The 23,848-nt window shown below is 39.4% G+C and overlaps 3 protein-coding genes across 5 annotated transcripts; 1 reads left to right on the forward strand and 2 right to left on the reverse strand.

Annotated features, from left to right (window-relative positions):
- Positions 1-306: 306 nt before the first annotated feature.
- On the reverse strand, positions 307-7,599 carry LOC112696418 (uncharacterized). Of its 3 annotated transcripts, none has more exons than XM_025749182.3 (18): positions 7,315-7,599; positions 6,331-6,497; positions 6,090-6,207; positions 5,702-5,797; positions 5,449-5,555; positions 5,248-5,328; positions 4,483-4,650; positions 4,308-4,377; positions 4,084-4,235; positions 3,592-3,756; positions 3,439-3,510; positions 3,101-3,221; positions 2,716-3,033; positions 2,504-2,637; positions 2,180-2,407; positions 1,315-1,887; positions 858-1,013; positions 307-760 (listed from the first exon to the last, which is right to left on the reverse strand). In XM_025749182.3, the coding sequence occupies exons 2-18, from the start codon at positions 6,457-6,459 to the stop codon at positions 689-691; spliced, it is 2,760 nt and encodes a 919-aa protein (XP_025604967.1). In that variant the 5' UTR covers positions 6,460-6,497; positions 7,315-7,599; the 3' UTR covers positions 307-688. The 3 variants fall into 3 exon arrangements, with proteins under 3 accessions (XP_025604967.1, XP_025604965.1, XP_072052962.1); XM_025749180.3 differs by having other exon boundaries at positions 5,449-5,567; positions 7,315-7,491; XM_072196861.1 differs by having other exon boundaries at positions 5,449-5,567; positions 7,103-7,421.
- On the forward strand, positions 7,569-12,707 carry LOC112696420 (ATP-dependent zinc metalloprotease FTSH, chloroplastic). The gene is made up of 5 exons (XM_025749183.3): positions 7,569-9,281; positions 9,547-9,793; positions 9,886-10,069; positions 11,977-12,148; positions 12,243-12,707. Exons 1-5 carry the CDS (start codon positions 8,001-8,003, stop codon positions 12,462-12,464), a joined length of 2,106 nt encoding a protein of 701 aa, XP_025604968.1. The 5' UTR covers positions 7,569-8,000; the 3' UTR covers positions 12,465-12,707.
- Positions 12,708-12,979: 272 nt separating this feature from the next.
- LOC112696421 (protein ALTERED PHOSPHATE STARVATION RESPONSE 1) lies at positions 12,980-15,606 on the reverse strand. The gene is made up of 4 exons (XM_025749184.3): positions 14,522-15,606; positions 14,226-14,395; positions 13,922-14,145; positions 12,980-13,829 (listed from the first exon to the last, which is right to left on the reverse strand). Exons 1-4 carry the CDS (start codon positions 15,261-15,263, stop codon positions 13,118-13,120), a joined length of 1,848 nt encoding a protein of 615 aa, XP_025604969.1. The 5' UTR covers positions 15,264-15,606; the 3' UTR covers positions 12,980-13,117.
- Positions 15,607-23,848: the final 8,242 nt, after the last annotated feature.

The following is a 23,848-nucleotide window of genomic DNA, read 5'->3' on the forward strand; positions in this document are numbered from 1 at the left end:
AACTAATTACATTTTACATCTCAAGTCGAGAGTATAGACTATAGAGTTGCAAAATCATTCTAGGTGATTCTCGAGAGTTAACACGCCAATTCCGTGCTATGTATATGCTACTTACTGTGGCGGTGTTATTACTTAGTACTTCAGCTCCTCTGAAGTCAACCAAACGTGTACCCAGCCCAATTCAGGGGCAAGATCAGTAATCCCACATTACAATTTACAGAAATGGTGACAATTGATTGACTTGCATCATCAGATCACCTATCATATCGTCCACATCAATGGTCAAATACTAAAGACCCTCAATAGTTGTAACGAAATCAGATCACTAAAATCCGCAAGGACGCAACATGTACATATACTATTTTTGATGAATTCTTCTTGTGTCTGAATTTAGCCCAAAAGTTGATAAAAGTATTAAACCATTTCAAGTGGGGCTATCTCCATCCAAGGGGGAAAAAAAAAGAAAAAAAAAACACAGAAAATAAGTGGGGCTATCCAACGCCTCATTGTTATAACCAAGGCGTGTGGGGAAAATTAAAATTTCACACATCCATCTGGATGTCTGTCAGAATGATCCAGACCAATTAGTCACAATTACCCAAACTTTCTAGAAACTAGAAAGACACCTAGGATGGCCACACGAAATAGAGGCAATGAAGCAGAAAATACATATCCACAAAAGCTGCAATTACGACTTGTCCTGCTCAGAATGTCCATCTAGCCGCTGTCTCACATCATATCGCAACGTCTCCAAATATTCCTGCGCAATCAAGTGTGTCCAACTTTTAAGAGTTCATATGCACAAGACCTGTATGCAAAAGCTTAAAAGCAGAAGCACAACACCAAAGAATACTTACGCTGGCAAGACTCTCATTACTGCATAACTCATCCAGAATATCATCGGTAACATTTACACCCCCAGATACCAGGACGGCATTTTCAGCCACAGCACGAAAAACATCTGTTGGTGGGCTCAAGTGATCAATCCTATCCACCACTTCTTGAAGGTTGAGCTGGAATACGTACGAGATATAAATATACATTTGTAACTACTACTATTGCACCTCAGCTTAGAAAATAGGTTAATGATAATAGATTCATTGGGGAGATTTTTTTTTTGAGAGAAAGGGGGGGGGGGGGGAGGGGGTTGGGGAGAAACAAGCTATATATTATGGTTGAGAGCAAACCAAAAGAAAGCCGAAGATACGATTATCTAAACCAAAGCAAGTAACTAGAAGCTAATCTTATTTTCTCAATAGCCCAGATAAATTACAAAACATGGATGTGCAGTAATACAGGAATATGCGTACAGACCTGTAAAGTTGTATTATTGGAGTTTTCATCTCTGCAAGGTGCCAAGGTCTCAGGTTCTGCAGCAGAGAATAGTGGAGGAGGAGTATCCCCACCAGCCGCTCGGGATCCAATAGGCATCATCTGTTGAAGAATCGTCGAAAAATCAATGCCACCCCCTTGCCCCCTTTCCATCCCGGCAAACATATTTCCCATATCCTGACTGCCAACCTGTTGGACAATTTGATTGACTGTGTTCATCATCTGTGGGCTCTGCGTGAACTGCTGCAACATATTCCTCAAGCCATTAGGTGAGTCAACCCCAGTTTGCTGTGAAACCCCTTCAAGCAAACCATTCAAAGCAGGGCTATGCAAAACCTGAGACATCAAACCAGCCATATCAATCTGCCTATTACTAGAGGGCAGCGGCTGCTGGGATGGTCTATTAGGATTTCTTGCATTCACAGAAGAGCCATGACTTGGAAGTGCTTGTAATGTGTGTTGACCCTCTGTTCCAGTTTGCTGACTTTGGTTGACAGAAGAACCGGATGATATGTCAGCGCCTTTACTTACAGGAGGTTGAAGTCCTGTCCGCCTCTGTTTTCACAAATAAATTTGTCTATAAATAATTTTAAACAAAATGTTGAAGAATACCTCCTGATGTATTACTGGGATTCACTGCTCAAATTCAGACTCATCTCTCAAATTACATTTTCTAAAATACATGAATAAAATTTTCGAAGGGACAGAGAAGAAACTACAGCAGCCTTTTAAATGATATGGAAATACCATTCCAACATCAAAGCAAACAAATACATTTCACAGAGCATGCCACATCAATGGGGAAATTTAAGGCATCTTAGTCAGAAAAAATCACGAAGTAGCTTACCTTACGCTCTAAGCCACCCATGCCCAATCCAAGAGGAGCAGCTCTGGCAGGTTCAGCTACACCCTGTTTCGCACTTGCAGATGGAGCATCCTTTACTTGTTCTGATTTCACTGTTGTTTCTCCACCAGAAGAGCTTTGTAAACCTTGACCGGAAGAACTTGAAGGGTAATTGTCAACTGAAACACCTCTCTCATCATTATCACAGGTTTGCACTACCTCAGTTTGGAGCTGGTTGTGATTGAGGTTAAATATTAGTCAATTAAAATTTTTATGGGGAATAGATATATAATTAGGTATGGGTAGAAGTACTACAGCTCCACTTACAGAGCCACAGCCAACTGAGGATGCAGTTGCAGTTCTGAAGCCATTCATCCCGGTGGTATCTGCCTGCTCATCTCTCTGGGAAGACCTTGATTCAGAACCAGAAGACAAGTCTCGGCCAGTTGATGCCATCTGACCTGTTTAGATGCAAAAACAGTTTAAAAACTTGAATGCTAGCGGAAGCTACATATTTTGCACAAGAAATTGACACGCACCTGATGGAGCTGTGTTATCTCCTTGTATATTACGAACCAAGTTCCTAAAGAAATTCGATTCATTTGCAGCAGATGACCATGGAGTTGAATTAGGTGGTGGCTGTGAAGTAGAAACACCTGACCCAGTCTGTGTGCCACTGGCAACTCCAACACCAGGAGGGTGAGATGGGAAGGCTGCCGACATGAAATTTCTAACGGGCAACGCACGTGCAGAACCTGAATCCCCAGGGCCAGGCTCATTACGGTTTTCATTTCTTGTCCCTTCTCCATTATTTGTCCTAGAACTAATTGCTGAAACAATGGGAGCAAGAGCAGTACCTGGTACAAAGAAGAGTTATTAAAGGTTTGAACGATTCAAAGAAAACCCAGAACTAGTTATATGTACCAGCATGTATATGAATGTTCACATTCCGCGGAGCACTTCCAATACCAATGGCACCAAATGCTGGAGGAGTTGAAGAAGGAATAGGACCACCAAATAGTGAGTTTGTCTGAAGAGGAAAGGGCTGAAAATAGCACAACATCAGTAACATCAGAAACTACAATGTAAACACTACCCAACCTGTCCAAAAGACTAGAGAAAATGTTAAACAAGGACATAAGCAAAATTCCAGTTTCCCGTTTGAATTAATTAATTGCATTTTGAAGAAGCATCACCTAATGCTGAAATAATTGGTCTGGAAGCACCATTAAAAAAAATTATAGATTTAAAAAATGTCAAACCTGAACCATTACAGGATTTGGCCCTGATGGAGAAATATAAACTGCAGGTCCAGCATTTACAGCAGATTCTGCCTGAAAATTGAATATTAACCTGAAGGATCTGTTGACACAATAAACTAAACCAAATCCCTTAAGTAAAGGATGAAAACATACAGGAGACTGTCCCATACGCAGGGTTAAAATCGTTCGGCCAAGCTCAAGTAAAAGTGTGCCCAAATGCTGCATAGCAAGTCCTAAGTGTGCTGCCTCTGACTGTATTTGATCCCTTATACTTAAATCAGATGAAGTTCCCTCTCGCTCCAACCGTCCAGCAATATGCTAGAGTCCCAAATTATAGATAAAACATTCAGATAGGATACATGATAAGGATGGAAAGGTTAATAAACATAATGATCCTACATTTAAATATGAACTTCATCGCGATAACAATATTTCTGTGTTTCTCAGAAGTAACTTAAGACTCGTATTATGTTTAGTATTTATGCTTCATTGCGCGAACATATGTGATCACTGATCAGAGATGGACAATAAGGAAAGAGGAAATTGGAAGTTTTATATAACAAGAGACTAAGTAATAAATGCATCTCCCGAATAAATCATTAAAAGGGTAAGTATGAATATTTGTAAAAGGGAAGCCTTAATTACAGATATTGCAGCAACAGCTTGATGACTAAGCAACTGTTCTGTACGATGCAAGATGGTGCTTAATGCTTCAACTGTCGGCAACCCTTGTGCATTGGTAGGCAATTCAACCCGTTGATCTCCAGCATTAGTTGAAGATAAATTTGACTGATAAACTGCATAAATAAATCTATATAACTCCATTTCCTTTTCATTGCATTAAAAAAATCAAGTGTCAGTGTCATCACCATTTAGCAATAGTGTCTGTTCCATGTGATTTATAAATTCAGAGAGTGTGTTCAATGAATCAGGAATTGGCTGAAATGTAAAAGAAAATGAATGAGGAAAATTGTTAATTGTAATCAACAATGCATTAAATTTCAAGATTTGGAGAGTAATGCATAAATGTTACTATGTTCATACAGCATTGAGAGAAGGGATTGGTATGGCCCCAGAAGCCACAGGAATTTGAACAACATGAGGCAGAGATTGGAATGCCTGACCAGGAAATGTCTGGCCAGACTGTGCTTGATTTCCAGATGCATTTTGATTCCCAGAATTCACGCCCGCAGCTTCATTCCCTGGCGGAGCCTGTACAGATAGATTGGGCTCTAGTTTAAATACATACCTACTTGGCTACTTGGTTCAATGGACATATATTGCACAATGCATGCAGCAAAACAACATACACAAACATCAAAGCACAAGCCTGTGATCCGCATCAAATCTCTTTGACAAATCGTAGCAAACAAGTAGTATCATGAGGAAAAGTACACATTTTAGCCCTCCAAAAAATTGGGGAAAATAAAGTCTCCAAAATTAGATAAAAACTCAAGATACTTGATATTTAAAAATATTGGGAAGGATACATATATATATATATATATATATATATATATATAAGCCACCTGAAGCAGGTAATAAGCAAGTAAAGGTCTCACGATCTACTTAGTAGAAATGGTGATGGATGTCAAAAGGAGGGGCCTAAACAACAATATTTAGGAATGTTGCAAGAAAAATCACAAGAAACTTACTTAAAAACCTATTAACCTAGGCAACAGATAGTCTATGGACTTGATCAAAGTCAATTTTGGATTAAAAAAGTTGGATATGTGTAGTACAAAAAAAATATCAAAATGATGCAAATACAAGGGATAAAGAGCTTTTCAAACAAAACGCGATACTAACTGTAGCAGGTTGGGTAGCATTGGGAGGACTACTTGTGTTCTGACCACCAATTCCAATAGAATTCAAAACTGCCCCAATAACCTGAAAACATGGCACAGCTATATTTCTTTGGTAATAGCAAAAGTACTTTTTGGAAAACTTAACAGAATAAACAATGAATATGAACTACTAAGATATAGATGCTAATTACAAAAGACACACCCGTGTAAGGTCAGGAACAATGCCTTCTCCTTGGTCCCCCACATTAAAAGTTCCAAGAACAACACTGTGTGAAATTTGTCCAACACGGTTACGAGGAGGCACGGAGGCTGCATCATTTCCTTCCAAATAAGAAGATTTATCACTAGTACAGTACAATACAACAAAGCATTGATGTAATTAAATCTGACAGAAACCTAGTGGAGGGGAGAAAAAACTTCAACATGAATGCATCCTTAAGTTATAACTGCATTACCATTAGCACCAGCTGGCTCAGCAGTACTATTACCAGAAGCCTGTGACTGATTTGGTTGCCTTTCAACTAGATGCAAGGTATGCCCATTCTCGATATCTTCAATGGTTAAGGATTACGGTATAAAACAAATAGATAAGCACCACAATTTTCAAACACAAACTCATTTCCCCATTTGATTCAAGCTATATCATTTCCATCTGCCTTAAAATCAAATCCATTATTTTTCGAAAGCCAGACTGATAGCAATGTTGGATAATGAGAAGACACTAGCCATACCTATTGTGCTTTGCTTACAAAAAGATAAACAAATTATTCAACAACTAAGAAAACATCCAGTCCACCATAAATTATTCTAACAAAAAATAACGAGTCACAATTGGAAGGATACGATACTCAGATAGCACATGCTCGTCCTTTAAGACTTTTCCTCTAAAAATCAGCCGTTGCTGACCAACTGGAAGACCAATTTCATTAGCAATTTTCTCCTTTAACAACGAAACAGGCATCTGAAACCATTTTTAAGACCAAACTAGTATTATAATCTGATGGTCTAATATAAGAGCAGAAAAATTTTTTTGGGTGGGGGGTACAAAAATCCAATAATTGACATAAATGGAGACGGTTCTTACATTTTTGTCCAGTTGAAAATTATAGACACGTGAATCTAGAGTCTTGATGTTGAGTTGAACAGTTGAATCCGAACACTCAGCCGATGTAATGCCGGAACTAGAGCCTTCATTAGAGCCCTGACTTGCCATGCTATTTTCTCAGCAACAATTTCACGGACCAAAAAATTCTATAGAAAAAATCCCCCGGGGCCAAGGAAAAACAATTAAATAGGACGTAAACATTCATTTTCAGGCATTTAATTACAAAATTCATTAAAAAGGAAGCCATATCACGAATGCGGATATTAAAGAAAATTATGTAATGTGTACTATTTACTTGTCTCAAGAACTCGTTATTCATAAAGACGCTCAACGGCATTATTGCCGTGGCACCTCATCTTCATCGAATATATCAACTAGGTGAATGGACATCCAATCCATACATTTTGCAAGTAAAAATTGCTTATTTCTATGGACACATAAGACATAACGACATATAGAGGCCACAAAGTATAACATAACAGGTCTCCTACAGCACAAGCAATCTAGACACGGCACCAAAGCATGGCAATGAACAGGTTTATATCCGCGACATAAACAGGCAACTGAAGAATACAGAAATACATTTGAAATTCTTGAAAGTTGAAATGATTTATAGGACTAGTAAAAAGTAAAATGCCTGAAAGTTAGGACAGATTTTGATACAGCATAAAGAGAGTAAAAAAATGAGACATGAGAGAAATTTGATAGATAAATCAGGGCAAAAGGAAAGCAGCAGAGGATGTATAATTACATTAGAAAGGAAAAAATAATAAAAAGTGGTGACAGAACCCGATCGAAGAGTGAGCAGAAGAAGTTGGCGTTGGGGAAAGAGGTAGGAAGTAGGGAGAGAGAAAGAAGCGGTAAGATCTGAGGGTATAGAAGATTCTAGAGAGTTAACAACGAAAAAATGAATGAAGTATAGGATAAGATAGGAACAACCGAAACGGCGGAAATAGTGCTCACCGTAACCGGAGATGAAGGCGATGATCTTTGTGCGTTTGTTTAATTTCGAGCAGTAGCAGAAACCCAAGAAAATGAGGGCTATTGCTAATGCAAATTTGCAATTGTATGCTAATACCTTCTTTTATTTATTTATTTATTTATATTATTATCGTGTCGTAGAAAAAGAAAGGAAATGGAAATATCAAATATGGAATGCGTGATGTTTGGGAGGAGTATCGGGTATGAAAGTTTTCTCCTAGTCCCTGTGGGCTACTATGGGGGATAGTTGGGCCTTTTTGTTAAGACATAAATCACTTTGAAGAAGCCCAAGTAAGAGAGGCGCGCCAGGTCGTTGTGGATATTTTTCGCCAGGTCGTTGTGGATATTTTTCTCCAGTTGTTTAAAGGGATGGGAGAAAGGAAAACAAAAATAAAGGGATGGAGTATCAGCCACGTGTGCTAAAGAAGATCACAAGCCAAAGTTATGGCACAGGTTGAAGTTGAAGTTGAAGCAGCTTGGTTGTTCATCTTAAAAACGCAACAACGTAGGATTACTGCACATTCGCCCAAATGAAATAAGTAAGGAAGCAACTAGCAAGTGATATAAATATAATTGAGGAGCTGATTAGATTAGAGATATCAGAGGCAGCAGTAGCTTGTTGTCCTGAACCAGATAGAAGAAGCAATAAAGAAAGAAAGAAGATAAGGATGGCGTTTCTGTCGTCCTCAGCTTCAAACTTGCTGGGAACCAAAGTCCTAATATCGCCCCCAACTCCAAAAACAACGAAATCGAGCTCCGCAAGAACAAGCAGGCTCATCAACGCACAAAACCTGCAACAGCAACCACAACCACAATGGAAGAAATCACTGCCTGCTCTCACCGCCCTCTTCATCTCCTCCCTTACCCCACAACCACAAGCCATCGCCGTAGACAACGCAGGGCCCCCAACCGTCATCGAGGCCCAGCAGCCCAGCACCCAGAATCCCTCTCCATTCTCTCAGAACCTTCTCCTCAACGCCCCCAAACCCCAGGCCCAGGCCTCGTCGGACCTCCCCGAGGGCTCCCAGTGGCGTTACAGCGAGTTCCTCAACGCCGTCAAGAAGGGCAAGGTCGAGAGGGTCAGGTTCAGTAAGGACGGCTCCGCCCTCCAGCTCACCGCCGTCGACGGCCGCCGCGCCACCGTCATCGTCCCCAACGATCCCGATCTCATCGACATCCTCGCTATGAACGGCGTCGACATCTCCGTCTCCGAGGGCGACTCCGGCAACGGCCTCTTCAACTTCATCGGCAACCTCCTCTTCCCCTTCCTCGCCTTCGCAGGCCTCTTCCTCCTCTTCCGTAGGGCCCAGGGTGGCCCCGGGGGCCCAGGCGGCCTCGGAGGCCCCATGGACTTCGGCCGCTCAAAGTCCAAGTTCCAGGAGGTCCCCGAAACCGGCGTCACCTTCGCTGACGTCGCAGGCGCTGATCAAGCCAAGCTGGAACTGCAGGAAGTTGTTGATTTTCTCAAGAACCCTGACAAGTACACCGCTTTGGGTGCTAAGATCCCAAAAGGGTGTCTTCTGGTGGGGCCACCTGGAACCGGGAAGACCCTTCTGGCACGGGCGGTTGCCGGTGAGGCCGGAGTACCGTTCTTCTCTTGCGCGGCTTCGGAGTTCGTGGAGCTGTTTGTTGGGGTTGGTGCTTCCCGCGTGAGGGATTTGTTTGAGAAAGCCAAGTCAAAGGCGCCATGCATTGTTTTCATTGATGAGATTGATGCCGTGGGGAGGCAGAGAGGGGCTGGTCTCGGAGGCGGGAACGATGAGAGGGAGCAGACCATTAACCAGCTCCTGACGGAGATGGATGGCTTCTCTGGTAATTCCGGTGTCATTGTTTTGGCTGCTACCAACAGGCCCGATGTCCTCGACTCTGCCCTGCTGCGGCCCGGCAGGTTCGATAGGCAGGTTACTGTTGACAGGCCTGATGTTGCTGGCAGAGTTAAGATCCTTCAGGTAAGCATCCTCTCTTGATGGACTCACTGGGGATTTAATGCTAATCTTGATAAACTTAAGCACTTGTGATATGAACCCTTAGTTTTTTTTCATATATGGAATTGGTTGTTTTGGAATGATATATAGTGCATGCTTGGATGATTGGTATTAGCCTATTAGGTCTCTCACCACTTTCAGTATATCCAAATGTTTGCTGGTGTCTAAGATAAGCATGTAGGTGCACACATGTCTGTATCTTGACTTGTAAACTTTTCATGCCTTTCAGGTACATTCTAGAGGAAAAGCACTTGCAAAGGATGTTGACTTTGAAAAGATTGCAAGAAGAACCCCAGGATTCACCGGGGCCGACTTGCAGAATCTGATGAATGAAGCAGCTATTCTTGCAGCAAGGCGTGACCTTAAGGAAATAAGTAAAGATGAGATATCTGATGCCCTTGAGAGGATCATTGCTGGACCAGAAAAGAAAAATGCAGTTGTTTCAGATGAGAAGAAGAAATTAGTAGCCTACCACGGTTTGTATTATTTATTATGTGTTACGTAGCTAAGCTTTGCTGCTTTTAATTTATTCTTGGGTCATAAACAATTTTTTCGTTATTAATTTCAGAGGCTGGCCATGCTCTAGTGGGTGCTTTGATGCCCGAATATGATCCTGTGGCGAAGATTTCAATCATTCCTCGCGGCCAAGCTGGTGGTCTCACATTTTTTGCTCCCAGTGAAGAGAGGCTTGAGTCTGGACTGTACAGTAGAAGCTACTTGGAAAATCAGATGGCAGTTGCTCTAGGAGGAAGGTTAGTAGACCATTGCTCCATTGCATATGTGATTTTGGGGTTTGATAAGTACTATCACACCACCTCGTAGTTTGAACCCATGGATGGGTTTTGATAATTTTTTAGCATGATTTTTAACCATGGTTTTAAACTAGTTAGCTTTATTCAGAAAACAAAAGGAGCAAGTACACAAACTCATGATTAATAATTATAGAAAGAAGAAAAAATAGATAAAAAGTTTTGGCAGCGCCACCAAAGGTTTCTAGAAGTAGCGCCCAATTCCATGCAAGAAAACCCCAAATTACAGAACTAATTAAAATAAAAATAATAAAATAAGTCCTAAATTGGAAGATAACTATAATATTATACATTGGTTGGTCAACCGTTCTCCCCAAGTTAGCACCTAATTGTCTGCTTTATGTCACTATCAAACATCACCAAGGAAAACTGCTATCCGTGTTCCTATTGAAACATAGACTAGGATAGGATGTGGTTTCTCTACAGGAACTTACTCATCAAGAAGAACTACTTGGGAAGAATCGTCCTCCATGTTCATGATCCATCAAAACCTCATGATCATGGTCAGAGGGTCTTGTTGGGTTGCTTAGTCTCTGGAAAAACGTGTTGTCACCTCCACCTTGTGTGCTACCACTATACATGAACTGTTGGTTTTGTGGCTGAAAGAGATTTTGATGGTGTTGTTGCTGTTGTAGAAGGTAACCAGCTGGGGGTGAAACCATGAGCGTCGAAGGGTTTACAGCTGGGACAGGGCGTGACCCGAACCCAAGACCCAGCAGATTTGGCAGCCCTGATGGTGCAGCTGGGGATGCTGTTGGTGCAAAGGGAGCGTTTGGGCCTCCGGTGAATTGCTGCACCATGGCACGGAAGTTTGTGGTGTCTGTGGTCAGCAAAGTGGTGGGAGTTCGCCGTGAGGCCCGTGATCGGCGCCTTGCAGGCTTTGAGACCCGGCCCTCTGGGCTTAGATTTGGGGATGATGTTGGTGGTGAACCCGAATTCACCATCATCCCCATCCCTGGCAGAGGGCTGGTGGTGGCAGTGGCAGTGGCAGTGGTGGGGGTTGCTGCGGTGACGGGAATTGAAGGATTACCTTGGGAAGGGAAATTTTGGTTGTAGAATTGTAACCAGTCATTTGGGGCAGACATGGTTTAGTTCATGACCAATGGCCATATAGGAGGACAAGAAATTGGACAGTTGAGGGGGAAGGAAACTAACGTGTTGTGACTTGGTATTTATGGTGGTTGTATTTGTTTTTTTTTTTTTTCTTCTTTTCTTTTAAGTGCATTTTATTATTTTATAGTGGTTTATAGTTTATACCTAGTATTGAGTCAAAAGTGTGAACGTAGGGCATGATCCCTGACTCTGAATTTTGGGGAAAGCAGTATATTCTAAAGGCGGCAGCCACTGACATGTCTTGGGAGATTAACCAATTAACTTCTTAATCTTTTGTTAATTATTATTACAATTTAAATATAGTTTTTTTAATTTTTATTTTCCTCTCAGAGAATTCCAATGCAATTGTAAACTTGGATTTAACAAAAGTAGAAAACAAATAAATATTTCGTGTAACATGTGCCATTATCTTAAAGAAAAAGGGTTTGGTGTGGAAAATATTTGAGTTTGACTGAGTGACGTGTTGAGCATGAGCTTCTGGAAGTGGGTTGATTGGGAGATTATCTATCTAATCTGTGGCAGTGTCTTCCTTCCTTATGCCCTGCGTGTTCCTGGAAGCATCATCATCCTCTCTATCTCCTCGTGTAGTTTGGCAGTAGGTGAATCTGTTGACTGAGTCAAAATAGAATAAGCAAATATTAATATTTTATGAAAATGCACATTAAAACTTTATGAAACATGGTGGTGGTATTTTATGGTCACTCACTCACTCAGACCCAAACAATGAATGCATGCAGGGTTGCAGAAGAGGTAATATTCGGGGAGGAAAATGTGACGACAGGAGCTTCAAATGACTTCATGCAAGTTTCAAGGGTGGCAAGGCAGATGGTTGAGAGATTCGGGTTCAGCAAGAAGATTGGACAAGTTGCTATTGGCGGCCCTGGTGGTAATCCATTCTTGGGCCAACAGGTATGGTACCTACATCACATTTTCATCGCTGTCGTCATTCTTGGACATGCTTTCATTTCTCACTATTACCTATGTTATTCTTAACTAACCGCAGATGTCAACGCAAAAGGATTACTCCATGGCAACTGCCGATGTTGTGGATGCAGAGGTGAGGGACCTAGTGGAAACAGCCTATTCGAGGGCTAAGCAAATCATAACCACCCACATCGACATCCTTCACAAGCTTGCCCAGCTTCTCATTGAAAAGGAAACCGTCGATGGCGAAGAGTTCATGAGCCTCTTCATTGATGGCCAAGCTGAACTTTATGTTGCCTAAGGCCCAACCTTGTTTCCCTACGAATCAGCACAAATCTTGTTCTTGTTTGTATCATAAGAGCAGTACACATGTTTAACAATTCGGTCAATACACTTCATCATCAAAGCAAGAAGTCGAAAGTTGTATAAAATGGTTTAGAAGCAGAGACATTTATTTGTGGGATGAATGCATCTGGAGAAGTTGTGCATTGTTCTCCATTCACACCCAGTTCAATACAAAGATTGCACTATACATTTCACTTTATAGTTTTGTTTGCCTTTACTTCTTAAGTGTTACTATCACTTAATCTTTGCTTCTGAGTTCTGTCTTTTTTACATGTCTGACCTTATTTTATTAATTTCAAATAAACATTTTAACTTATTTTAAGAAGTTTAATTTTAATGCACCGAACATACAATCACATCCGTTTTTTTCCATGATCATTCACACTATTAATGTAAAAGGTAGTTATTTTTAGGTGCATTACGTAATTGAATGCACGTATAAAATTATTTTATATTTGTATCAAAGTTAAATTTTATTTTAAATGCGTAACATGTAAATTTCAATTAACCAACCCTTTCTTCGAAGGTTAACATATATGACATATAAAACCTTGGATGCAATGCGACAAGAATCAACGAATGGTGCAATATGAATAAAGCGAAAGAAAACTAATGAATGTTGTTGAGATCTCCCGAAAGATGGTTGTCTAGCTCAATTTGCTGGCACAATTGTTCATATGCACGAGTGGCGGAGGCAGTGAACCTCTCCATTGCAGCAAAAATATGTTGGAGACCTGACTGCAAGCTCATAGCAGCAAGAAGTTCACCACGATGCACAGCATCCCCTCTACCCATCTTTATCTCCCGAGACTGAATCACTTTGTGCATCTTTTGCTCCTGCCTCTCCAAGATTTTCACTTGTCTCTCCAGTTCCTTGTCCAATGTTGCTTTTTGACGAGGGTCTGAGATATGCTTATCCAAGATCTCATTCACTCTGAGGATGAATCCGTTGACGGCTTCCACCATTTCCTTCTCCGATAGATCATCCATTGCCCGTGACCATTTGCTGCAGATGACAAACAGAGGCGGTGCACCAATCCCACCAGAGGAAAAGGGTGGTACTGCTGTTGTTTCTTCAAGATCATGCATCAGGCATCTTACTAGCCAGCCATTCAACGCTTTGACATGCGACTTTTGGGCGTATATCCAATCTGAGAAGCTTAGAGTCCAGTTCTTAATCTCAGATTTGAGTTTTATTGCTGCATAGAGATGAGAATTACTGAGCTTTTCGTTGAAGGAGGTATCTAAACTCCTGGCTTCAGCAATCTGCCTACACTGTCGTTTGTAACATTCTAGCATGTCTTTCCACATTCGAAGAAACCTTTTTCTCACATATATGAACCAGTGTTAGCTAAGGGGTATCAATATAGCTAGCAAACAGCATCTAGAGAAAAGAGGGTTCAGAGTATATACCTAAAGAGGAAGGTGCTGATGTGCGGCCATAACTGGTGCTCCCTCAAGTCGCATATGGTGTTAGATATGTTGTCAACTACTTGGAAAGATATTTTCATTTTGGTAGCTAGAAGAGCAATCATGGTCTCCAGGGAATCAATCTTGTGAGCATCAGCACCTTTTTTACTGATGCGCCTCAACTGCCTACACTTGTTCTGATGGATTATGCGCAATTTCTCCACGCCCTGAAATGAAATAGCCGCGTTAGTTCATTTTAGTATTAACAAATCAACTCATCACACATGGTTGGTTGGTGCATATATACCTTGACTTCATCGTAGAGCTTCTTCTCCCACATACATAGCTTGTTTAGAGTAGAGCAAACATTCTCGGATCCCATTGATCTCCGACCAACCAAGAGGGATGATTGCATGCTGCAATGGACCGTGACAGGCGTTGAAGGACTAGTAAATACCTGCATCAACTTGCAACCAACTGAAAAAAAAACCTCACTTTTTTAATTCAAAACTTGTTCATCTGATTTATTATAATCTGTGAAATTGATAAACAAAATACACAACACAGGAGTGGGTAGCCGCAGCCATAGGTGATAATGAGTACCTGGATTAACGGCTATATTGCGATGGTACCGAAGTTTGCCAACGTCCAACATTTCCAAGATTGGGTTTCCCGATTCAGATGCTTTCTCAAAAAGAAGCTGAATCTCTTTCATTGCCTCAGAGAAACTACTACCTTTGGAGAAAGGATCCTCCGATTCTTTCTTGTTCCAAGTTGAAGTCTTTTCCTTGGAAGAAGCAGCAGCAGCGTCAGCACCATCCTCCTTCTGCTGCTTGGCTTCTCCTTTGTGAGTGTGATGATGATGAGTAGGAGTAGGAGTGTGCGGATTGGGAGCAGTGTAGGGGAGATGGTATTTGTCGAAAGAAGTGTCAAAGAAGTTGAGGAAATCCCATTCTGAGGTGCTCGGCGGTGACGGAGGAGGAGGAGGAGGTGAGGAATCATAACGGGTAGTGCTTTGGTTGAACAAGTGGGATATTTTATTCGTATCCATATTCATATCCGCATCCGTATCTGTATCTGTATCCTCATCCACTGAGCCTGAGGAGGCAGAGGAGGAAGAGTGCACATGTTGATGGCAATTAGAATAAGGAGGTAATGGTAATGTTTCAGAGTGACGGAAGAAGGTGTGGAGAGCGAGGCCAAGACTTTTGAGGGACTGCATGTGTGCCACGTGTGCATCAGCCACAGCGTAGCTCTGGCGGAGGGCCTCGTCCAGCAAGTTGCAGCGCTCGCGGCACAGAGCCACCGCCGGAAGTCCATCCACTCTTGAGGCGTTGCAACCCATCACGCCTGTCTTGCTTTCCTTGGAACTATAAAATGTCGAATTTGAATTGGAATGAATGTCACTATTACTTCTATTACATTACATTCACTTACATGGAAGCGGAAGGGGAGCCTTATTGCTTTATTCGATACTAACTGGTAGTGCTAGTAGTGAATAACGGTGATTATTAATATGATTAATAGCATTCAAGTGTATGTTAGGATAGCATATTGACTTATTATGACTAGCTTGAGGGGTGGGCCTCTCTTTCTAATTTCTATGTTTACCCATTAACTTCCAAAAGTGGCGGGTACTGCCAATGCAACGTCTCTCTTCCTCCTAACTCCTAATTCAATTATTGTTCATTGCTATTCGTGGTCCTTTCCTTCTATCCTTATGCCTATGTACTCTTTATTCTCTCTACTGCTGCTACTACTAACCTTTTACGTTCTCTCACACACACACTCAACTTTTTCATATCTTTTATTCTTAGGTAAAAAGATAATTACGTTATTGACTTTGAATCAAGAGAGTCACTCGTATAAATATGTCTAAAACTTTTTTTTAAGATATTTTTTAATTATTAAAATTTAACATATATAATTAATTAAATTATGTTATTTTTATTAAAATTAGACTAAATAAATTAGTTTGACTAAAAAACGATAAATCAAATCTTAAATCAGTTTAAATTAATATTATTTTTTTATAAAAATTAACTACAATACTTTTATCATAAATATTCTTATTATAAAAAATTATTAAAATATTTTTATTTTATATATATATTAATTTTAAAAATTCTAAATCTTAATTCTATGACTGACTGCAGAGAAGTAAAATACTAGAATTTAGGATTTTCAATATATATATATATATATATATATATATATATATAGAGAGAGAGAGAGAGAGAACGGATTCAGAAATGATATTATGGGGGCCAAAAATACATATAATATTAAAAATTATGTAAAAAATAATTATATAATATAAGATATATTACAAAAATATACCGACAGATAATATATTTTAAAGTAAAAAAAATATGTATATACTTTTTATTAACGAAGTGGTCGAATTTTCGTATCATAAAATTCACCGATAATAGAATTTGTATCAAATTTTTTAGTAATTTTCTTTTCAATATAATTAAAACACAATTAACAAGAAATTCATCTTTTATTTTGTTTCTAAGTTATTTTTTACAATATTCATAGTTGAAAAAGATCTCTTAATAGTAGCAGTTGAAACAGAGAGAATTAATATCAAATGAATAAAAAAGACGGCCACAAGAAGAAAAAGAATTTACTTTATGAGATTTGAAAATTTTTATTTAATTAAAAAATATTAGTATAATATCTTTTTTCAGATTTCTTTAATATTGTTACTTACTTTTTAGATATTAAAAATTATTAATATTTAAATTAGACTGAACTTTTATTTATACAAGACTAAATAATAAATATTTTTTAAAAAAATTAAATTATACATAATAACTTATTACTATTAAAAAAAGTTGGGGGCCCGAAGCCGCCACTTGCCCCCTTATGTCCGTCCCTATATATATATATATATATATATATATATATATATATATATATATATATATATATATATATATATATATATTAGTCATTTTCTATAATAAGGATATTGAGATCATTTTCTATAAAAAAATATTAATTTAGACCACTTCAAGATTTGATTCACTATTTTTTTAGTCAAATTAATTTGTCTAGCCTAATTTTGACAAAAATAATACTTTAATCGATTATATATGTTAAATTTTAATTACTAAAAAATATCTTTAAAAAAAGTTTTAAGCGTCTTTATTTGAGTGGCTCCCTTGATTAGAAGAAGAAGAAGAATGTCTACTGAAAGCTTGAGTTCTAAAGTAGAAAATAGGTCACCGGAAGAAGAAGATCTGGTGGCAAGGAGTACCAAGAAGGTCAAAATGGATGAATTCATACAAGAAGAGAATCAGATGGAAGAGGGAGAAAAGACCATAGAACCGGCTGAAGAGGCTATGGAGGAGGGACACAGCGTGCCAGAAGAAGTAGGTGTTCAGGAGACCATTCTGGAACAAGCAACGAAGGCTTCCTATAAAGACAGACTGATAAGCAATGGTTTAGACAAACTGAATCCAGAAGAGATTGTGGACATGGTAGCAGAAGATTATCTTTCTGGGGAAGAGCTGATGGAATTAGAGGAGGATGAAAAGACTCCCTTCAATCCTATGCCAACAATTGAAGTTATGCTCGAAGAGTATGACGAATGGTGTAGACCATGGAAGCAATCACTCATAGTAAAATCTCTGCGAAAGAAGCTGAACCTACCTACTATGGAGAGATGGGTTAGTAGAAGATGGTCCAAGAAGGGGGCTGTCCATGTCATGGACTTAGAAGGAGGATATTTTTGATCTGCTTCTCGGACCAGGGAGACTATGCGCATGCCCTCTTTGAAGGACCATGGAGGATTGCTGATCATTATCTCCTCATTCAGAGATGGAGACCTTTGTTTATCCCGAAGAAAAATGAGGTTCAAAAAGTAGCAGTTTGGGTACGTATCCCAAATCTTCCGGCAGAATTATACAATAGATATTTCTTATGGAAGGTGGGTAAATCTATTGGAACTATGCTGAAAGTAGATGAACACACTTCTATACATTCAAGAGGTAAGTTTGCAAGGATTTGTGTTGAGATCGATATTCGGAAAAAATTGGTGCCATCCTTCTCAGCACTTGGGAAAGAATTCAACCTTGTGTACGATGGACTACATCAAATCTGTTTTAATTGCGGTAAATACGGTCATTAAATAAAGGGCTGTCCGGATGAAAATAAAGAAGGGCGGAAGGAAATAAGGCTTGACCAACAGAACCACCATGCAGCTGTCGGAGATCTTCCTGCTCAGAATACTTTCGAACAGATTCCAATTCCGAACCACGAAGGGAAAAAATTGTGATAGAGAAAAATCAGGGGGCTGATCTTGAGGAGAAAGCTGTTGCTAATAATGAGTAATCTTATTAGATTTTTACCAAAAATAAGGTAGCTGATACAATTAAGGAGGTGGGGCCCTTTGGCCCTTGGATGATTGTGAAGAAGTCCCAAAGAAAAAATAAATAGAGATATGAAAAATTTAATGAGGAGAAAAAGAAAGAAGTTAATGCAAACAGATTTGGCATACTAGTCGATGAAGAAAACAACCAGGAAACAAATATGGAAAAATAAGATATTGTCAATTTGGGCAAGAAAGAAGGTGGGAACCAGACAAGCAAGGACGACCAGCAAGGAGTTAGGGTGGAAGCATCTTTGAAAATGCAAGGTGCAGGAAACAAGAAAAACATGTTTAACAAAGCAAATAAAGGAAAAAGTACTGAGAATAGCAGGAAGTTCTCTGCTGTCCAACCAAAATCTGGAAGAATAAAAGATGTCCAGCAACCTTTAGCACCCAAAGGAGAAAAAGAACACAACTATAAAGAAGGATTAAGGAAACAAGATAAAGAGCATCATGAGTACTGGAATCAGTTCAATAATTTGTTGAAGGGCATTAACAAAAGCCACCAGCAAGGAAACCATATTGACTTCAATGAACCTTCCTACCCTCTTCTAAGCAATCTTATTGCCAAGATCATGGGTGGAGGCAGACCAGAAGGAGAAAGCAGTGGTACTCTCAAGGACAAGCTATCAGAAATAAATTAGGATGAATGTGTGAACATGATTACGGATGGCAAACATGACAAGCAGCCAGTGCAAATTCCAGTTAGAGAAGACGAGGAAGAGGAATATGGTCCCAAGCTTATGGATGACTAAGTCTGTCTCTTTGGCCAGGGAGCTTCTATACTCTTTGATTTGTCCTTTTTACTTCTTTTCTTTTTATGATGAGGAATATTTTAATTTGGAACTGCAGAGGTGCCTTAGCTAAGGGGCTCAATTCTATGATTAAGGATCTAACATATAGATATCATAGCTGCTTTTGTGTCCTTCTTGAGACTCATGTTTCAGGAAGGAAAGCAGAAAATATTATAAAGAACTTAGGTTTTGATGATTGGTGTGTTAGCGATGCTGAGGGTTTTTCTGGCGGAATTTGGTGCCTTTGGATGAAAGATAAGTGGACGATAAAATCAATTATAGTGCATAAGCAATTCATACACCTTGAAGTGCAATGGGATAAGGATCAGCCATGGATGTTCACAGCTGTTTACGGCAGCCCACAGGTGGGAAGAAGAAGGGAGCTTTGGAAAGGATTGGATGACATTGCTGGAACTATTGATGGACTATGGTGTTTAGGGGGAGATTTTAACTCTGTTCTCACCTTAAATGACACAGGAAGTACATCTAATTTATCTCAAGACTCTAATACTTTTCTTAACTGTATTAACAGGTGTGATCTTAACGATCTAAGCTTCAATGGCCCACCCTTTACCTGGCAAAGGGGCAATGTCAAGAAAAGATTAGATCGGTGTTTAAGTAACCTGGATTTTCCTAACAGATTTTTGGAAGTGGGAGTAAGACATTTACCTAAGTTAAAATCTGACCACTTACCTGTTCTTCTTGATTTTCAGATGGCAGAGCATGACCGAAGACCCAAACCTTTCAGATTTTTGGCACCTTGGGTGCTTCATAATGATTATAAGAATATGGTGGAGAGGAGCTGGAATAATAGGAACAATTTACTGCAGAATATTTCTGACGTTACAAATAACATGAAGGTCTGGAATAGGGAAGTTTTTGGACATATCTTTCACAAAAAACAGCAGATTATAGCTAGATTGGAGGGAATTAGCAATATACTCTCGTTCTCTAGCAATCCCTTTCTAGAGAAACTACAAAAAGATCTATGTAAAGAGTATAAGAGCAAAGCAACACAGGAGGAAGCCTATTGGATGCAGATGTCTAGATGCACATATATCAAGTTCGGAGATAAAAATTCTAAATACTTTCATCAAAAAGCTAATGGAAGGAGGAAGAGGAATAAAGTGATTGCTTTGAAAAATGAAGAAGGAAAATGGGTGGATGATGTGGAGTACTTAAAGAATTGGGGTGTTAATTTTTTCAAAGAGTTGTACTATGCAGAATCAGATGGAACTCCTTTCGCAGTCAGTGGCTGCTTTCCAATGCTAGAAAGAAGAGAATATAAGAAAATTGAAAAGGAGGTGACCTCTGATGAAGTTAAAGATGCAGTTTTTAGCATGGGTAGCTGGAAGGCCCCAGGAAGCGATGGTCTCCCAGCCAAATTCTACCAACACTCTTGGAACATAGTGACTGAATCCCTAGTAACTTGGGTTAATATGATATTTAGGGATCCTAGTAACATTGCTGAGGTTAACAAAACTCTCATCTCCATCATACCAAAGATTCCAACGCCTGAAAACTTTGGACACTTCAGACCCATCAGTCTCTGCAACGTTTGTTACAAAATTATTACGAAGATTGTGGCTTCAAGACTAAAGAGATTCATGCCCACTCTCATTTCAAATACTCAAGTGAGTTTTATTCCTGGACGAGTGAGTGCAGATAATATCCTTGTGGTGCAAGAAGTGATTCACACAAACAACAACAAAGAGAAATAAAAATCATGGTAAAAGCTTTATGGCTATAAAAATAGATTTAGAGAAGGCCTACGATAGATTGAGCTGGAGATTTATTACAGAGACTTTGGAGGAAGCTAGAGTTTCAAATACCATCATTTCGGTAATCAAGCACTGCATTACATCTTCTACCATGAATCTTTTGTGGAATGGCTCGCCGTCAGAAACCTTTACCTCAATGAGGGGTATTAGACAGGGAGACCCCTTATCCCCATATCTTTTTGTTCTATGCATAGAAATACTATCTCATTTAATTAATAAATTAGTTGTAGACAAAAAATGGAAACCTATTACCCTTTCACGTAATGGACCTAAAATCTCTCACCTTTGTTTTGCAGATGACTTGGTACTCTTTGCTGAAGCAAACATCAAACAAGTACAAGTGATCAAGGATGCGCTTAGAAAGTTCTGTGAGAGCTCAGGACAAAAGATTAGTCTGAATAAATCTTGCGTCTTCTTCTCAAAGAATGTGAACCACAATATCAGAAATTATCTGAGTCAAGAGCTAGAAATCGCGCTTACGGATAACTTGGGGAAATACCTAGGTGTTCTACTCATCCATGAAAGATGTAATCAACATCACTTCCAATTTATCATCGATCGCATGCAGGCTAAGCTCACGTCTTGGAAAAGAAGGTACTTATCTCTAGCAGGTAGGTGCACGCTGATTCAATCGGTGTTATCAACTATCCCAAGTTACTGTATGCAAACTATGAAGATTCCCACGGCAGTTTGTAACTGCATTGACAAAATTTTAGAGACTTCCTCTGGGCTAGCAGTGAAGAGGGAAAAAGAATTCACCTCATAAACTGGGATAAGGTGTGTAGAACCAAAGAAAAGGGTGGGTTAGGAATTCGAAAAGCGCAGGAAACAAATAATCTGTTCCTAACGAAGCTTTCTTGAGGTCTAATCCATAACCGAGATGCTCTATGGGTTCAAGTAATGAGGACGAAATATGGGTGTGGAGAGGAGACTATTCCCAAAATCCGCCTCAAAACCAGCAACTCAAATGCTTGGAAAGGAATTGCAAGAGTCTGGGAAAACTTTCAACAGAACTTAATTTGGCGAATAGATGTTAAGAAGATATCTTTTTGGAAGGATCACTGGATTTCGGGGATACACAGGCTAGAAGAGGTTGCTCTAAATAATCCTAGTGAGGAACAACTACGACAGAGGGTTGCAGACTATGCTACCAGCCAAGGAGAATGGAACTGGGAGGCAATTCGAAGTGTGCTACCAGAAGAAATCATAGACCATATTCGAATAATTAAAGCACCCACTGATAGGATCGGAAGTGACACAACAAGGTGGCTACAAACCCCTAATGGAGTTTTCACTATAAAATCAGCCTACGAGTTCTACTACAACGGAAACGAGGAAACGGATTTCTCATACAAACAGTTGTGGAAAATTAAACTACCTCAAAAGATAAAAGCCTTTGCATGGTTACTCAGCCATGAGGTGCTTTTGACAAACTCAAATAGAGCAATCGGCACGCTGACAGATGTGACCCTTTTAAAAGTGTGCCGATAGCTCAAAAAGCGTGACAAAAAGCTATCGGTACGCTTTTTCGCACTTTTCGGTACGCTTTTAAAGCGTGGCAGAAAGCTTATTTTCTTGTAGTGAAAAGAGGCCTTACCGAGAATGATAGATGCCTGAGGTGTCACAGAGAGGAGGAGACTTTGCTCCATATATTACGAGACTGTCCTTTTGCTTGTAGTATTTGCAAGAGCATGGTAAATAGAGATTATCAGAATATTTTCTTTAACCAGAATTTTAAGGAATGGTTAAGAACAAACCCGAATTTAATCTCTCATATGCAAAATGGGACTTTTTGGACCATCCACTTTGTTACAACCTGCAATACTCTATGGAGGTGCAAGAATGAGCTTATCTTTGACAACCAGAACATACAAAGTAATCAACTTTGTCATTTAATCACTAGATTATCAGAGAATTATGTCTCAACTTTTGGCAATACAGAGGGTTCAATTAATAATATAAGACTTACGAAGGAAATTCAAGTTGGGTGGACACCTCCAGAGGAAGTGTGGGTCAAGCTGAACGTCGACGGTTCTGTGTACCATCCAGAAAGCAGAGAAGCGTGTGGTGGTGTGCTTAGAGACCTGAACGGAGATTTCATTGCAGGGTTTTGCATGAATATAAGTTGGGGAATGTATCTTGGGATCAAGCTTGCAGTTGAGATGGGTATCCCCAACCTGGAGGTGGAATCGGACTCTCACTGCGTTATCACCATTGTTGGGATGCCTTCAGTTGAAGCTCACGCAAACTCATCTCTGGCTCGTTCGATCAAGGGGCTTGAAACCAGGTTGGAAAAGGTAAAAATCAGCCATGTCTATAGAGAATCCAATTTTTGTGCTGATTCAATGGCGAAACTCGGACACACAATAGAAGAGGGAGTCACCGTTTTTAGACATCTCTAGTCACGTTGATAATGCATCTTCTTGCATATATAAGGGGAGTTAAATTTCCAAAAGTAGTTATTGTTTAGCTTTCTTTTTGTCGTTAGGCCTATGGTCCTTTCATTATAAAAAAAAATCTAAGTGGCTCCCTTGAATTAATTAGTCATTAAAAAAAATAAAGAGTATTAATTAGATTTCTATGATAATAAATAATAGACACGTTATATTTTTATGTTAATTTATTATATAAAAGATCGTCACATAAATAACAAATGTTAGAATGAAATTTTATCTGCTTTATTAGGGTTCTTGATAAATAAACAGTAATCGATAAAAATTATATAAAAATTAAAAAGATAATAAATATTTCTGTTCCGGACAAAAGACAACATAACCAATGAAGCAATCAAGGTCGCAGCCGACTTCACGGGATAACAGCAACGCCAGATCACCCGATCCTGTAACCGCTAAACCCCAACCATAATGAACACTAAATGCCAGAAAACGACAACCTCCAAAGATAGGAGTTAAGTGCATGTTTGGGCACCATTATTTTGTTAAAAAAAGATCTTTTTTTATTTTTTAACGTGTTT

Source organism: Arachis hypogaea, chromosome 6, assembly GCF_003086295.3.
Source record: "Arachis hypogaea cultivar Tifrunner chromosome 6, arahy.Tifrunner.gnm2.J5K5, whole genome shotgun sequence".
NCBI lineage: Eukaryota > Viridiplantae > Streptophyta > Magnoliopsida > Fabales > Fabaceae > Arachis > Arachis hypogaea.